General features: G+C 41.4%; 1 protein-coding gene across 3 annotated transcripts in view; it reads right to left on the reverse strand.

Moving 5' to 3' along the window:
* Positions 1-4,960: 4,960 nt before the first annotated feature.
* Positions 4,961-15,103, reverse strand: part of tbc1d1 (TBC1 (tre-2/USP6, BUB2, cdc16) domain family, member 1) — a 56,554-nt gene continuing 46,411 nt past the window's right edge. For all 3 annotated transcript variants that reach the window (XM_086156886.1, XM_086156885.1, XM_086156887.1), the window contains 7 exons: positions 14,940-15,098; positions 13,172-13,272; positions 12,895-13,038; positions 12,115-12,274; positions 11,181-11,350; positions 8,401-8,577; positions 4,961-8,315 (listed from right to left, as the gene is read on the reverse strand). In XM_086156886.1, coding sequence (XP_086013012.1) covers positions 8,013-8,315; positions 8,401-8,577; positions 11,181-11,350; positions 12,115-12,274; positions 12,895-13,038; positions 13,172-13,272; positions 14,940-15,098 — 1,214 coding nt within the window. In that variant the 3' untranslated portion in view covers positions 4,961-8,012. The remainder of the gene's footprint in view (positions 8,316-8,400; positions 8,578-11,180; positions 11,351-12,114; positions 12,275-12,894; positions 13,039-13,171; positions 13,273-14,939; positions 15,099-15,103) is intronic.

The following is a 15,103-nucleotide window of genomic DNA, read 5'->3' on the forward strand; positions in this document are numbered from 1 at the left end:
AATGAGTCTATCAGAGGGACGGCTCATGTTAGATGTTTTAGAGAGAAGGTCTGAGAAGCCAGACTGAGATGGTTCGGTCATGTACAGAGGAGGGAGAGTGAATATATTTGTAGACGGATGCTGGAATTGGAGCCGCCAGGCAAGAGGTCTAGAGAAAGACCAAGGAGAAGATTTATGGACGTAGTGAGAGTGGATGTGAAGGTAGTTGGTGCGAGAGGAGGATACAGAGAATAGGGTTAAATGGAGAAGGTTTATTTGCTGTGGCGACCCATGAAGGGAAAAGCCGAAAGAAGAAGTGTGGTTGTATGATTGAAGAACGCCTCAAGGCGTTCTGGAGATATCAGGGTTTACCGGATGATCTGAAAAGACAACACCTGCAGTCACCTGTATCTGCACGGGTGAATTCCATGAGAGCAGCACGCCAGACAGAATGAAAGGCTAAAATTCAAATTAAAACAGGAAGAAACAAACAAAAAAAAAAAACAGTCTCAGCTACAAATATCTCTTCCTCCCTCTGAAATGCTTTTTTTAAAATTTGGAATCTAGAATGTGGACAGGATATGAAGTTGCAGTAGCTGCCAATCGTCCTTTCAGTGCAGGATGGACGTTCAAGAACCGTTTCTGCTCGTAGATGCTAAATATTAAAACAAATTGTTCTTCTCTCCTTCGAGCAGCACGTTCATACACACATTTTATATTTCATATTTACGACCAGACTCAATCCCCGCGTTGGACCGGGGGGGGGTAAATAAGTGACCTCAGAGAGATGCTCGGAGACCAATATTCGCGGCGGTGCAATTGAGTCACACACCGCTAACATGAAATAGAGGGTGAGTGGAAACTTTGGGAGGGGTGATGTTACTGTGTTTGCGACAGCGTGGGTCAATTTAAGTGTGTGAGGGTTTTGCTTTTTGTTGTAGAAGGTCAGGCGCCACAGTTTGGGTGTGACCGCCAGTGTCCTGTCAGCACATCTGTCAACGTCCACAGAATCTCCCTCCTTATCCCCTGCTCTCCCTCTCTCTTTCTTCCTCCCTCCCTCAGAGCCAGGGTGTAACCAAGACTCCACTTGTCAGTTACTCTGATCTGTAAAAGAGGAGGGGAGTGCTGGGGTGTGGGGGTCTTTGTAAATGAGTGTCTGCGTGTGCATCTGTGAGTGTGTGTGTGTGTGTGTGTGTGTGTGTGTGTGTGTGTGTGAAGTGTGTTCGACTGCAGGCAGGTTTCTTGAACAATAAAGCTGTCTGTTGGTTATTTCTGAACCCTGGAGAGGAAGCACGACTCCCTGCAGGGTGGGGAGATGGTTCATAGAGCCCCCACCCAACACACACACACACACACACACACACACACCGAAAAACACATTCGCGCATTGTTCTTTGTCAGGACCTTCTGCTCTTTGAAGGCAGAATTTGCTCGTTTCTACCGCTGAAAAACGAAAAGATGGCTGTCCCTAAACTAAACACATGTTGGCTTTTGAGCCAGAATTAGTTTTCAGAGTCTGGCCCCGCCCTTCTTGGACGAGAATCGGTAATTGTGCGGTCTATTATAAAGTCAGGGTTATTCTGGCTTAACTCTGAATTTCTGGCTGGCTTCCCGTAAACCTGCAGGTGCCTCATATGTAGAGCCATAAAGAAATTCAAAGGTTTCTGTCTGCGGGGCGAGGCAGGAACACCATGATGACGTTCTGCCACTAAAATGTTAGTATCCATCTATGTTTCAACACAACACCTTTTTTTTTTCCGCATCAGCCACGACTGAGATAACCGGCACGATACTCGGCGTGGAAGTCCCCGACACGACGAGAAGCCAAAGGCCATTGTATCTGGGTTAATAACATGTTCCTGAGGAGCAGGGAGGCGGCTGAGTGAATTTCACCACCCTCTCTAGGAATTCCATCACAATGTTGGGCATGTCAGTGACATTTAGGGCAGCCCTTGTAAAATGCAATGTGTTTTAGCTGTCGCGTTTGACAAAAGATATCCTTTGCGTCACATCAATGTCATTCAACTGTGCAAAAGCTAGCCTGACGTAAAGAAAATCTGTATTGCATTATAATGAAACCTAATTAGAGCAACGGAAATGATTCAAGATATTATTATACCGTAAAACTTGAGGGAATACAACAATAATTTGAGAGAAATAGATCAGCTCAAAGAGAAACGCGGTTAAATGCAATACACAGTACACAAGTATAAGGAAGAACAAAAATTAAAGTGGCTTTTAAAAAATGTCACTGCATCCTATTTGTCGTTACGCGTCATAAATTACAGATATAAATTAATCCAACATATAAAACAGGGCTCATGACAAAGAAACAAGTGACCCCCCCCCAACATGCACACACACACACACACACACACACACACACACTGGCTTCATCCACTCGTCAACACTTTCTGCGTCTCCACCCATCTCATCAACGCCATCCTCGGGGCGGCGAATAAAAAAAAGAGAGGAAACGGTATTCAGAGAACGATTTCATCATGAATTCTGCAAGAGTTCACATGAAAACCCACGATAGATGTAAAAGCTCTTTTATAATCCCATCAGCACAATAATCAAATCAAAAAGCTACGGGCCGAGTTCATCTGATTCTATTGCATTTTGTCATTCGAGTGTCACAGACTGACAACACTTGATGTTTCACATTTCTGTAAAATGAAGCCAGTCACATTGCACTTTGCATGTGTGTGTGTGTGTATGTGTGTGTGTGTGTTTGTAAAACAGACCTGCTTGTCAGACACTTTAGACCCATGGTAACACACTAAAGAACAGCCTGAACCCAAACTCAACCTCTGTGACCCTCTGAATTGAACCCCTATCTTACACTATAGAATTGCACAAATGTTTACATTCCCTTCGCAGTGCTTTGTTAGTCTTTACATATCAGTGTTTGAAGTGCGACATCTGGATCTTGCACGTTCTGTCTTTTTATTTGCCCACATAGATCTTTACTACAGGAAGGTGTGATCAAACACATCTATAGGTTTGTTCTGTAATGAAAAGGATCTTTTTTTTTTCAATAAATTGAATGAAATTGTGTTTGGTGGATGATCAAAAATGCCTTACAAAAGCACATTGGAGTAAAAGAAACAAAAAATATTAAACATTATTAGTTAATATTGAAATTATATTCATATTGGAATGGGAAAGAAGAAGGAAATAAACAGAAAATACCTGTCGAATGAGAATGAGATAAGGTGGTAAATCTCGAGTTTGTTACTTTTGTTTTGAGTTTTTTTTTTTTTTTTTGGCTGAGAAGCCAACCTCAAAATTCCAAAATAAAAGACAATATTCAAGTTATTATCTGACGTCATCGATCTAAACTCGAGTTGAGTCAGTACTACGAGGCACCTTCCTGGTAAGGGGAATTTTTCTCACCAACCGGTTTCCTGAACGCAACACTGTTAGAATGCGAGGACTCGCTTCTGGATGAGGCGGCGTTCAAATTTCGATTTTACGGTAATTCGTTGACATTATGTTTTCGTTGCCTCTGTTTGCGCATATCGACACGCAGCCAGGGACCTTCAACCTTTTGGGTTTTTTGAAACCATCATCCAATAACCCAATTTACAGATTTCGGATCGATCAATCGACTCCCCTCTGAACCGACGCCATTATCTTGCAGGTGAGTTGTAAATGGAGTAAATTCTGTAAACGGAGTCGGGAATCGAACCGTCGACCTTCTGACTAGAGATATGCCGTGTGCATCAGCTGCGCCAAAGCGCTCGGGAAGCTGATGAGACTGAGGCGTGTTGCTGGATCCCCTTAATGTAGTGACATGGAGGCAGAAAGAAGGCAGAAGAAAGGCATCTCCTCCTGTAACATTTCCAGGATCAAAGTGGAATTAAGAGAATTGGGCTTCAAAGGGTTTCTGCTTTATGGTTTCCATCACGCTGAATTATCCTGGTGCTTCGGGTACAAGAGGTTCTTATCAAGATCAGGGGCCACGGCTTTATGAGCTGATACCAACGCTGTTAGACCTTTTGTACTGATCTGTGCTCTATTATCTCAGGAGGGGTATGACTAATGATTATATTCATATCATTTGTTTTACACACCACACACACACACACACACACATACATACATACATACATATATAAAAAATTGTGAACTTGTGACATTTCAATGCTCAGTATAAGGACAGTCTGTTTACACACGGCGTAGGCAGTGCCCGAAATGGAGAACCAAAAAAGAAGGGGGGGGAAAAAAAAAAAAAAGTGCAAACAGATGCTGAGTTTCCACCGCAGTCACGCCAGAGGCTCTTGAATAGATGCGGAGTTTCGTGGGCCTTTCAGCAAACCAAGTGCTGTGACACAGCAGGAACCTGTCCAACAGACAGCTGGACGTATAAGAAGGCAAACACAGGAGATGGGCAGGGCTGGGTAGTCAGGGGTTATTGTGGCTTAAGAAAAAAAATCTGTTAAGCTTCCAGAAGACCTTCATACGTGAGCCGTATCGGGCATTTAAGGTTGCCTGTCGGGTGCCGTGGCGAAACAGCAGTTTACCTGTTGATCAATTTCATTATCACACGCAGGCGTGTCTGTGTGTTATATAAAGTGCATGACTCAGTTTGTTGCAGCTTCCTGGAAATATGTGGAGCCAATGAATGTTTGTTTTGGATCGAGACACAACCTATGTCTTTCAAGCAGAGTCATAATTCAGCGAGTGACTTACATTAATAACAATGTTGAATGTTTTGATGATCCCCGTAGAGAAACTCATCCCTGTTGTCCTCCAGGGAGAGGTCAAAGGTCTGGTTCATGGCTAGAGTCATTCTGTAAATTGTGCTTGTAACACTGGCTACAATTCAGTTCAGAGCCAGAGGAAGAGGAGCAAAGAAACACATCAATAGTTGAACTTGTGTTGCAGTGCATATCTTATAACAAGTGTGTTAATGTTAGTTTCTTCACACCAGCATGTATCGCAACCCCTTTATAGAAGCAATGTGACTGAATCATTGTTTTATGACCCGTCTCGGGTTGCACCTTTTGTATTGACATGAGGAAGAGTAAAGTATTGCCATATTGCTGACATTTTGCAAGTTACAGCCAACAGGTCATTAAGTTATTACGATTACGCCAACAGCATTTTTCCTGTGGTGTATTCAAATTCTTTAGTGCAAACAGGTACAAAACTACAGTGCCTCTAAGAAAACCCTGTAATCGTCTCGTAATTGGAAGATCCAATTGATACTACTGTGTGCCAGAATCAGAATGCTGGTGTACTTGGAATAAAACATGACTGTATATAGTGTAAAAGACATCAAGTAATGGAATAATACTAATAGACAGAAGGTAACTATATGCAAAATTTGTAGGTTTTTGAACTAAGTACCATTTGAATTTAGGTGAAATGAGTGGATTTTACATGAGGATCCGTGGACCATAATACTGTAAAATAGTGCACGTTTGCACGCTTCATTTAGTCGCCTCCGTCTTTTTCCTTCAGGAGACACCACATCGAATCAACCTCTTCCATCCAACCCTATTCTCTGTATCCTCTTCTCCGACACCAGCTAACTTCATGTCCTCTTTCACTACATCCATAAATCTTCTCATTGGTCTTCCTCTAAGCCTCTTGCCTGGCAGTTCCAACCCTAGCATCTTTCTACCGATATATCCACTTTTCCTTCACTGCACATGACCGAGCCAAATCGGTCTGGTTTCTCTGACGTTATATCCGAAACACCTGATGTGCTGTTCCTCTGATAGACTAATTCCTGATTCTATCCATCCTCGCTCCCAAAGAGATGTCTTCATCTCTGCTACCTCCAGCTCTGCCTCCCGTCTTTTTCTCAATGCCACGGTCTCTAAACCATAAACCTTCACTGTTTTCACCACTGTCTTCTAAACTTTTGCTTCATCCTGGCTAACCTGCATGCCCCGTTTACAGTGTTATGGTGAAAATTGGTGCGGTCCTCATTGTGTCAGCTACAATTTGATGAAGTTGTAGATAGGACTTGCATCACTGCTAATATATTTTGTCATTGATCATAGTGACATGGAGATAAACGTTTTTTTTTTAAGTTTTGGAAATTCAAATTTGTCACGAATATTTTGACAAAGACATGAAGATCAGATGGATTTATATGACACCACCAAAAGCCACTGTTAACATACCACTGTTCAAACTCAGTGTGATCATATAATTATGATACTCAAGAGAAAAACTTTTGAGGAAATGTGTAATGGTAACAGACAGTGCAGTACATAATCACAGGGCAAAGAATATGTTTAGCAGCGGGGGAGGTGCCCATGTACATGCCACTCAACATAATAATTATGATTTAAAAAGAAGATTTATCACAGCAAGAGCTGTTTTCATTTTTTGATTGGAACGCTGTACCCTGCCTGTTAGTGACTAATTGGATTAATGAAAGAACAAATCAGACTCTGAAAAGCTGCTTGATGGTGTTTTTGTGCACTTTCAAAAAATAAGAAGCTGCTTTCAACTTTAAACCCAAGTTCTAAGAGAGTAACTTTCCACCTGACAGTTAATGCAATAACTATGTCTGCATGTAAAATCAAAAGAAACTTTATACTTGTTTGGTCTTTCCCTTTAGGCTGAGGTTACCTTTGTGTATAAGATGTGATGCATGCTTACAATCTGAACGTGCCCCTACATGCTTCCTCTTCGACTTAAGGGGGAGTCGGAAACAAATGCAGGTCTGTGGCGTAAATACAGTGCGCAGTATATTTCCATAGGGTCTGAATCATCATATTATGCCTTTTAAGTGACTGGCATGTTTAGACAGGAGGTGACACAATCTAGGTATATGTTTAACAATATGACACCTGACTGGTGCATTCACATGTCTGGAGAGGCTATAAAATATACTTCGTGTGTATGTGTGTGTGTGTGTGTGTGTGTGCGTGTATGTGTTTTTTAAGTGACATAGTAAGAATAGTAGAATAATCAACTAAAACCAAAAAAAGCTTGTGCAAGGAGTAAAAGCAAAATGTCTACAGTGTAAATCAATAGCTTTGTTGAATCAGTGCGCAAAACACTAATGTACAAACACCGCAGGCTGCTGGTCAGGTTGAAGGAATTCAGTGTGTAAGATACAGTACATGATTAGTTGACAGGAAATGGCAGGGTACCTATCCGAGTTATCACAACTTCAAAGAACTCATCAGACTGGACCCCCAAAAAACTTGGTGAGTCAGCTGACTATGCAAAGGCACAATGAGTGATTAAAAGCGATCTGCTGAATCTGTCTTTTGTGGATTCAGTCCTGAGAGCCGCTGTGACCTGATGAGGTTCAAACGGACTTGCAGACTAAACCCGGAAGTCCAGGAGACATCCGTTATCGGCGCTTTGTCATGAAGTCCAAATCTTCACCCGTCATTTGATTACACGTTCCCCATTTCCTGTACTTTTTCTCTTTGGGGGAAACAAAATAAATTGTATTTGTTACCGGCGATGTGAAAATACCATCAATAACGTTTTCTTTCAGGAAGCTTGTTCTTTTTGGAAGTCTTTGTTCGAGCTTGTTTTTCCTTAATAAGGACATTCTTTGGCTATTTCAGCCCCATATACCCATTCCAAGGGGCAAAAAAACACATTACAGAGGTCATACCTTGACATTCAGACAAATAAATACAGGTGCAAATGGATACTGATTTGATTTACAGTAGAAGTCTGGTGGAGCAGTGCTATAAACTGGGAGATATCAATTTAAAGACTAATTTACATTTGTTATAATAAAGGAGCATGTCTAAAAGCACATATTAGTGCTTACTGTTGCTGAACTTATTTAGGGCAATACTAAAGTGTGTGTTTGTTTTAACCTTTATACTGTCACATCCCCCAGTCGTTTCGCTTCTGTGAATCCTCTGCCTTGACTCTTTTCCTTTCCATAATGATGGAACTGGGAAAAGGACAAAAGTCGAGGTACAGACTTATTTTTATGTTTCCCCTCGGTCCGTTGACCTCCTCCTCCTGGGCCATTTTCCAAGAACGGCCCCTCCTCAGGCCAACCTTATCATTTGGAAGATTATTGGGTGCAGTTATGAGCACTCTGGCGGAGCCGTGGCGAGATGCAAGGAGCCAACAGTCCTGTTCCCCGGCCTCTCTCCGCGCTCCACCCTCGCTGCACTTGTGACATGTTTTTCAGCGGCTGTGGGGGGTTTGTTTCCATCGGGGGTCATCTCTATACCCAGGCTGGCCAGAAGGTCCTGGAGGCGTGTGGTGGTGGCTAGCAGCTGCTGCTTCTCCTCTTCCAGAGTAGATACCTCCTCCTTTAACTTGCTCTCAGACTGAACCAAGGCTTCCACTCGGCTTTCTAGGCTGCACACGCGAGCGTGAGACACCTGGAGGGGCGGCGGCGGCAGGTGAGTGCAGGTGTTCGCGGTAAAGCGAATTTGTAGGGTTATATATTTGTGCGCGTGTGTGTACCTGCAACTCCTCCAGCAGGTCGAGGTTCTGCTGTCGGAGGCTCTGATTGGTCCGCTCCAGCTGTGCAGCTCGCTGGTTTTGGTTAAGGGTAGGAGGTGTGTCCAGAAGCTCATCCTGTAAGACGTGGTACTCCACCTCATAGGCCTGGAGCTGTTTGGACACATCCATCTCACAGACCTAATCCGAAGGGAAATTGACAAGTTGTTAATGTTAATGACAGTCTGGATTTTTGATTCTTAGCGTTTGAAGGTAAAAGGCAGTCTTTTTTTTTTTTTTTCTTTTTTTAAATGTGGGTCTCCTCTGGTTTCTTCACCAAACCAGGAGTTAATTTTGTGGTTGATCAATCTGTGAGTCAAAAAAAAGAAGGCAGTAGAGGGGAAAAAAAAAACCCAGCAAGCTGGTACATGACTCAAACCCCTTTGCAATCTGAAATCATAATTATTGACTTTTGTTTGCTTGATCAAAATCATCTGAATCATCCCAGCTCCTCCCTGAGATAGTAGTGTAGGAGACACCCTTTGCTACTATACCTACTGACGGAAAACCTTTACATCAGTTTTCAAGTATGACTCAGAACATTTCACAGGGTACAGGAAATACAGCTATGGGGTGAGGTTATGAGGTACATAATATTACAACATGTTTTCTTATTTCTGTTCTTTTAATTAACCGCAAACAGTGCCAAATGGTGGCCTAATGACAATCATCATTCCGCTGTTGTGCCTCAAGTTCTAATAACTGGGTGTGGCTGACATTGGTGCCTCTGGCGTTCACTGGCATGTCATCTCCACTGTCCTGTTTAGTCATGTGTCAATTGTTGAATTGTTCCTAAGAAAACAATTACAAAATTACATCTTATAATTAGACACATCTGTTGAGTACGGAGGGAAGTGAAATGATTTGTTTGCGAACCCTAACCAGTTTTGAAAAAAAAACTTGTGCGATTGTGGCTTGAACTCATTGACACTAAGATTACAAGGGTGAGATTTATGTCACCTGTAATTCTTCTTTCTGTTGTTATAGTTACTGACTTTTATCCGTTTCCTCCAAATGTCCACATGCCAACAAATATATAAAAAACAGGATAAAATTAGCTGTCATCTTTTTATTTTCTACTTTACTCAACAACGATGATGTGATTTGGGCTGATACGACCAAAAGATCAGTTGCGATAAGTCAAAAATCTATTCTCTAGATGCTGACAGGACATTTGAGTTTTAACATGTTTGTATATTGTGGTCATGCAGCCTGTCATTAGTTTTGTCCAGCAAATTCTCTGTTTAATGAGGTCACTTGTACTATTTGTATATAAGGAATCCCTGGTTACCAAGATGTTATTGTCCAATTTGATCAATAATTGTACCTGCTACATAAAAAGGATACTAAAATCTCTCAACGTATCCACCCATCCATTGTCTACCACTTATCCGACTTAGGGTCGCAGGGGATGCTGGAGCCTATCCCAGCTGCCATCAGGCAAGAGGTAGGTTACACCATGGACTGGCCACCAGTCAATTCCAAATAAACCTGCTGCATGTTTTTGGACCGTGGGAGGAAACCGGAGGAAAGCCATGCAGACAAGGGGAGAACATGCAAACGCCACAAAGAAAGGTCTCCTGTCGAAATCGAATCTGGGTACTTTGCGCTGTGAGGCCGAAGCACTGCAAAACCATGCCACCCCTCACTCATCATATCTTAGCGTGTAAGAAAATAATGGCTGTGCTCAAAGGTTACAATATGTGTCATAAATTGTGATTTTAAAAGATATAATTCTTCACGCTCTTTTTAAAAACACACTCCAGTATGAGACAAACACAAATATGCCAAAGCATATTTATGCCAATTAGTCCTTCCAGTTGGGGTTCCCTTCATAAGAAATAGCCATATATATATAAAAAACAAAATGACCTGAGATTTCTTCAGTGAAGTTAAGTTTTGCATAGAGCTACACATATAATCATAAAAATATGAATTTTTAAATCACAGAAAGCGCATTTTTTGTTAAAGGTAAAATGCGTTGAAATGGCACATTCACTTCAATCTTGGGTTCTGGATTATGTTCTGCACAAGTATATTGTATTACAATGCATCAGTATATACTGCATCAGTATATTTTCAAGATTCATTGTATATTTCAATATAAGAAATTGCAATTATTAGGTTATACATACATACACGTTCTCTGGTATATGAAATTCCCCAGCTGATATGTAATAAAGGATTATCTTGAGGGAAGTATATTAAATATTTAAATCCAAATCACACAGCACTAAAATCCATACTCATACTGATGTGGAGGATGATTTTTAGTGAAGATGTTTGTTCCAACAATGTCCATCAAAACCAATTCTACATATCAGTTAGCAAGTTCATAAAAGAAAAGCACATTTGAGGGCAGCCAGACAGTGATTATGTTTGGTAAATATTAATACACTTATTGCCTTAAATTTAAACTCTTATCGGCATCGCAGCCACCTCAACATTAAATGTCAGTATTGGGCTCACAGCAGGCGGGCGCTTGGTCAGTGCACACCTGCCGCAGATTGCCGTGCATTGCGAGCAGACGGTTGGCCCCGGTTACAATCAATCAGTGAAGGCGTAAAAGCCGGAGCAGTGAGTCCCCCCTGGTTGCTGGGCTATTTGCAAACTTCCCTCTGTCACACACACCATCTCTCACCATTCTGTCTTTTTCCTTCTCCAATGTCATCCCTCCCTATTTGCTCCTTTCCCCTGTTCTGACCTCCGACGTGCAAGATTAACTGACTGAATCCATTTCTAACCTGGTTGATGGTTTTCTCCATCTGCACCAGGCCCAGGTTCGGCAACGTGGTCTTGATGAAGTCCACTATGGACTCCAGGCTGTCATGCTGCAGGATCAGAGGCTTGTGGCTTCCCAGCAGACTTAAGGCCACCTTGAAAATGACCTCTGACCCTTGCAGGAATAACACATCTGATGGAATGAGGCAAAGAGAGAGACAAGGCATATTTTCATGAATGCATATATGGAAAAATTAAAAAAGACTGGACACAGCAATGATAAAAAAACATAGGAAGGGCAGTTCTCTTCATTGACTGGTACCAGGAATACTGTGATGGTACTAACTTTCAGTTGAGGCAAATGTGAATATAATCCAGGGTGAACAAGAACAAACAGAATAGGGGAGTGCACTTGTGTGCACGCTCTGAATACATGAGGGAGGAGTTGGGATAAGGTAGAGTTACATGAGATCACACAGCAGATTAAGGATCATAACCGAGGGGGGGAGGGGGAGCCCCACGTACGGCATCAAAGACTGTATTGAGCTATCGTTACACACTCAGAAGAGCATCAGGAGCCAGTGCAATTCACTGAACACCGTAGCATGATGTAAGAAATTGGGCATGAAATAAAAACAAATGAAGGGAAGGCCAGGAATGAGGGAGAGAAAAGAAAACATACAGCTGTGGGTGTGATGTGCTTTGCACAAAAGATAAAAAGTTGCTTCATTTATTTGAACGTTGCCTCGTAAATCATCTACTTCCTCTGTCTGCAGTTCCTCGATCATTGTTTTGAGAATTTTAATTTCCACTTCCATCTTTTTGTGTTCAAGATCTAAATTGGAAACTTGGGAATAGTGATGAGCTCAACTCTGTGGAAAACCCTGCCAAGGTTTCTTAGACGACAGCAGTAAGAATGTATCCAACAAAGGCCGATATTTTAAGTCTACCACTTACCGAAGACTCTTGCAACAAAGCCCAGAGGGAAATGTGAGGCGAAAGCGGTGAGGAACCAGGGGGTGGCATATAAACTGGGCCCGATCTCCTGCTGCTCAAGATGGCTGTACAGATCCCTGTGGTAGTCATGAAGCAGTCGTGACAACTGGTACATCTGAATCTGACATAAAGAACACAATAGTTTTTTACTGGTCTGAGAGAGAGAACATACACAGCACCCATATATAATGAATGTTAACGTTGGTTGTCCATCAACTTGCACAGAATTACTCCTTCTCAGAAGTGTACTTCAGGGATAGCCCCTGCAAACCTCACAGCAGATCCTTCTCTCCATTTAAAGAAGGACAGGGATGTAATCTTGGTAAATGTGTAACCGCAGTGTTCCTTTGGTTCCTTCAGGATGAAGAAACCAAACACTAAACCAAACCCCGACACTAAACTACGAATGAAAGCAAGTGGCATTTATAGCGAGACTCTCATTAATTCAACGAGAGCTAAAATCCAGCTAAATTCTGGAATGAATGTTTGAAATCAAAACAATACGGTTGTATCTAATGTGTTTGTAGAGTGAAACATACTATAACCCCGAAAAAAAGATACTGATTTTTTGGTGTGTTTTGCCAAGAAATTGTGAGACAGTTTCATCGAAAGTAATTTTGACAGCAGCGAGGGACATTGATTCATCATGTTTTAGAAGGTTCAACATAAAGATAGAAATGAATGACGACTTGCAGATTGTGTGCCTGTGTTTGTGTATAAATCAAAGTGTTTGCATTGTACCTGCAGGATAATCATGTCAGGTCTGTACTGTTTACGGAGCCCAACATCATACATTAGAAATTTGAGCATGCTGAAGGCATCCTCTTCCCCCATGTGTAACAGCAACACGCCCGCGATGAATGACAGGCCCTGGCAATACCCCACCTTTAAAACAACAGTGAAGATGACATTGTGCAAGAATATCAAACCCAATTTTGGTTATAATTTAGACACAACTTAAAAGAAGCATAAAGGAAAGACAAGTGAAAGGAATTCAGAAAGACAATATGAATGATACCTCTGGGTCCAGCAGTGAGTAGGCTTTCAGTAAATTATACAGTGACAGCTGTCCAGATCCTAACTGGGCTTGAAAATATGGATGAGTGGGAAAAGTACGACCTGGAATGAAGAGCAACACAGAAAAATAACCTTTGCTGTAAAACACTGATACATTTTAGGAGAAAACTGCCTGAGACCTGAGATCCAAAGGATGTACAAAGAAACATGTTAGATTTTGGCATTGGAAAGAATGCAAGTCAAGCAGAATTATCTGTCATATACCAAAGGCTCTTTTAAGGGGTACATGCATGAGTTCAGCTAAACTTTGCCTCAGGAGGATAGAGTTCACACTTAGCTGTTACTGTCAAAAAGTGCATGAGCATGTGCAAACACATTCCAGGCTACCATACATACAACCATGTTCCAGGAAACACACACATGAATGTGTCTTTATTCAAAGCCTACATAGCCTCCTTCAAGAGCTTAACATGCATCGTCAGGTGGGATGTTTACCTTTCAAAAATGACAACATAATGATGACCTGAGATTTGCAAAAGTACAGCCCTAACTCAGATGTGCTGATAACAGGCAGGTGTGTGTGTGTGTGTGTGTGTTTTGGGACCGAAGACTTCTTGACTTTACAGCAGGTGACAGTAAAGCTTTGGAAAAGACAATGACGACCGTATGAGTGTTTCAGTGGAATTTGCTTTGGGGGCTTATGTTTGTGGACATAATGCAATGACACCCTCCCCTTCCTCAGGGAAACTGTGTGTGTACATGTCCATTCTGCTTGCTGAATGTTGGGTGTGGAGGTGCTAAACATTACAATCCTAAATTCTAGCCCATCATCTTATGGCCTTTCTCATATCAGTGATTAAATACTTACAAGCCTCAGGTAGATTTCTCAAAATCGAGAATCCAGGGTGCATTAATTTAATCATTTCCATCCCGGCTAATGGAAAAATAAGTAGGTTTTGGCTGTTGGTTGTTCCAACTTTTGAGATGAATGAATGACATGATCGATAGATAAAGACACCAAAAAGCAGTATTACAAAAGGTAGAAGAAGAAAAATTACCGGTACATGAACAGTACTTGAGTGAATAATGGGTGGGGTGTACATACTGTCTGTTTGTGTGTGTGTGTGTGTGTGTGTGTGTGTGTGTGTGTGTGTGTGTGTGTGTGGGTGGGTGGGTGGCGGGGTATGTTGGTACGAAGGTGTTGGTAATAATGCTAGGTGTTAGGTTTAACATACCACAATGTACTCAATGTGAACTTAGAGCTTAGGGGTGGGAAAGAGACCAAAGTTAGAATGAGTGTGTGAGCACATGGTAAATAAAGTAGAATGGAATAGCTTGGTGTTTTTCTAATACTATTTATATGAGATTTTGCAGAAAAAAATCAATTAGTTTTAGACTTTATTATTGTATTTGTACAGAATTTGCTTTCTATCTATTTTATAATAATAAGAAGACAGATGGCAGATTTCTTTTGTGATTGAACCCAATCTATCTCTATCTTTATATATATGTATATAAATATATATATATAAATCGAGATACATACATATATATATATATATATATATATATATATATATATATATATATATATATATATATATATATATATATATGTATGTATGTATCTCGATTTATGAACAATTAAAACACAAACTGAATGGATCTTTGACACCTGAATGATCAAAATATATGGGATACTGTTTAATCTAATTTTTACTATTCTTTTTAAAGTAGAGCAAAGCCCCTCAGCTGTGTAAGAGTGTTACCCAGATCGATGAGGATAGCATGCTGCTGCGAGGTAAGTTGCTTGAGCAGCTCTTTGTACGGAATGTCATTGGCAGGTGGTCGACATGGGACCGTCTGCTTGAGCTTGTACTGTTCCGAGAGGAACTTCCAGATCTCGCCTCGATGCTGCCTTGGGACACCTTAA

This window comes from Fistularia commersonii, chromosome 12 (assembly GCF_037954325.1).
Source record: "Fistularia commersonii isolate RoL2024-O1a breed Wild chromosome 12, RoL_Fcom_v1.0, whole genome shotgun sequence".
In the NCBI taxonomy this organism is placed as follows: Eukaryota; Metazoa; Chordata; class Actinopteri; order Syngnathiformes; family Fistulariidae; genus Fistularia; species Fistularia commersonii.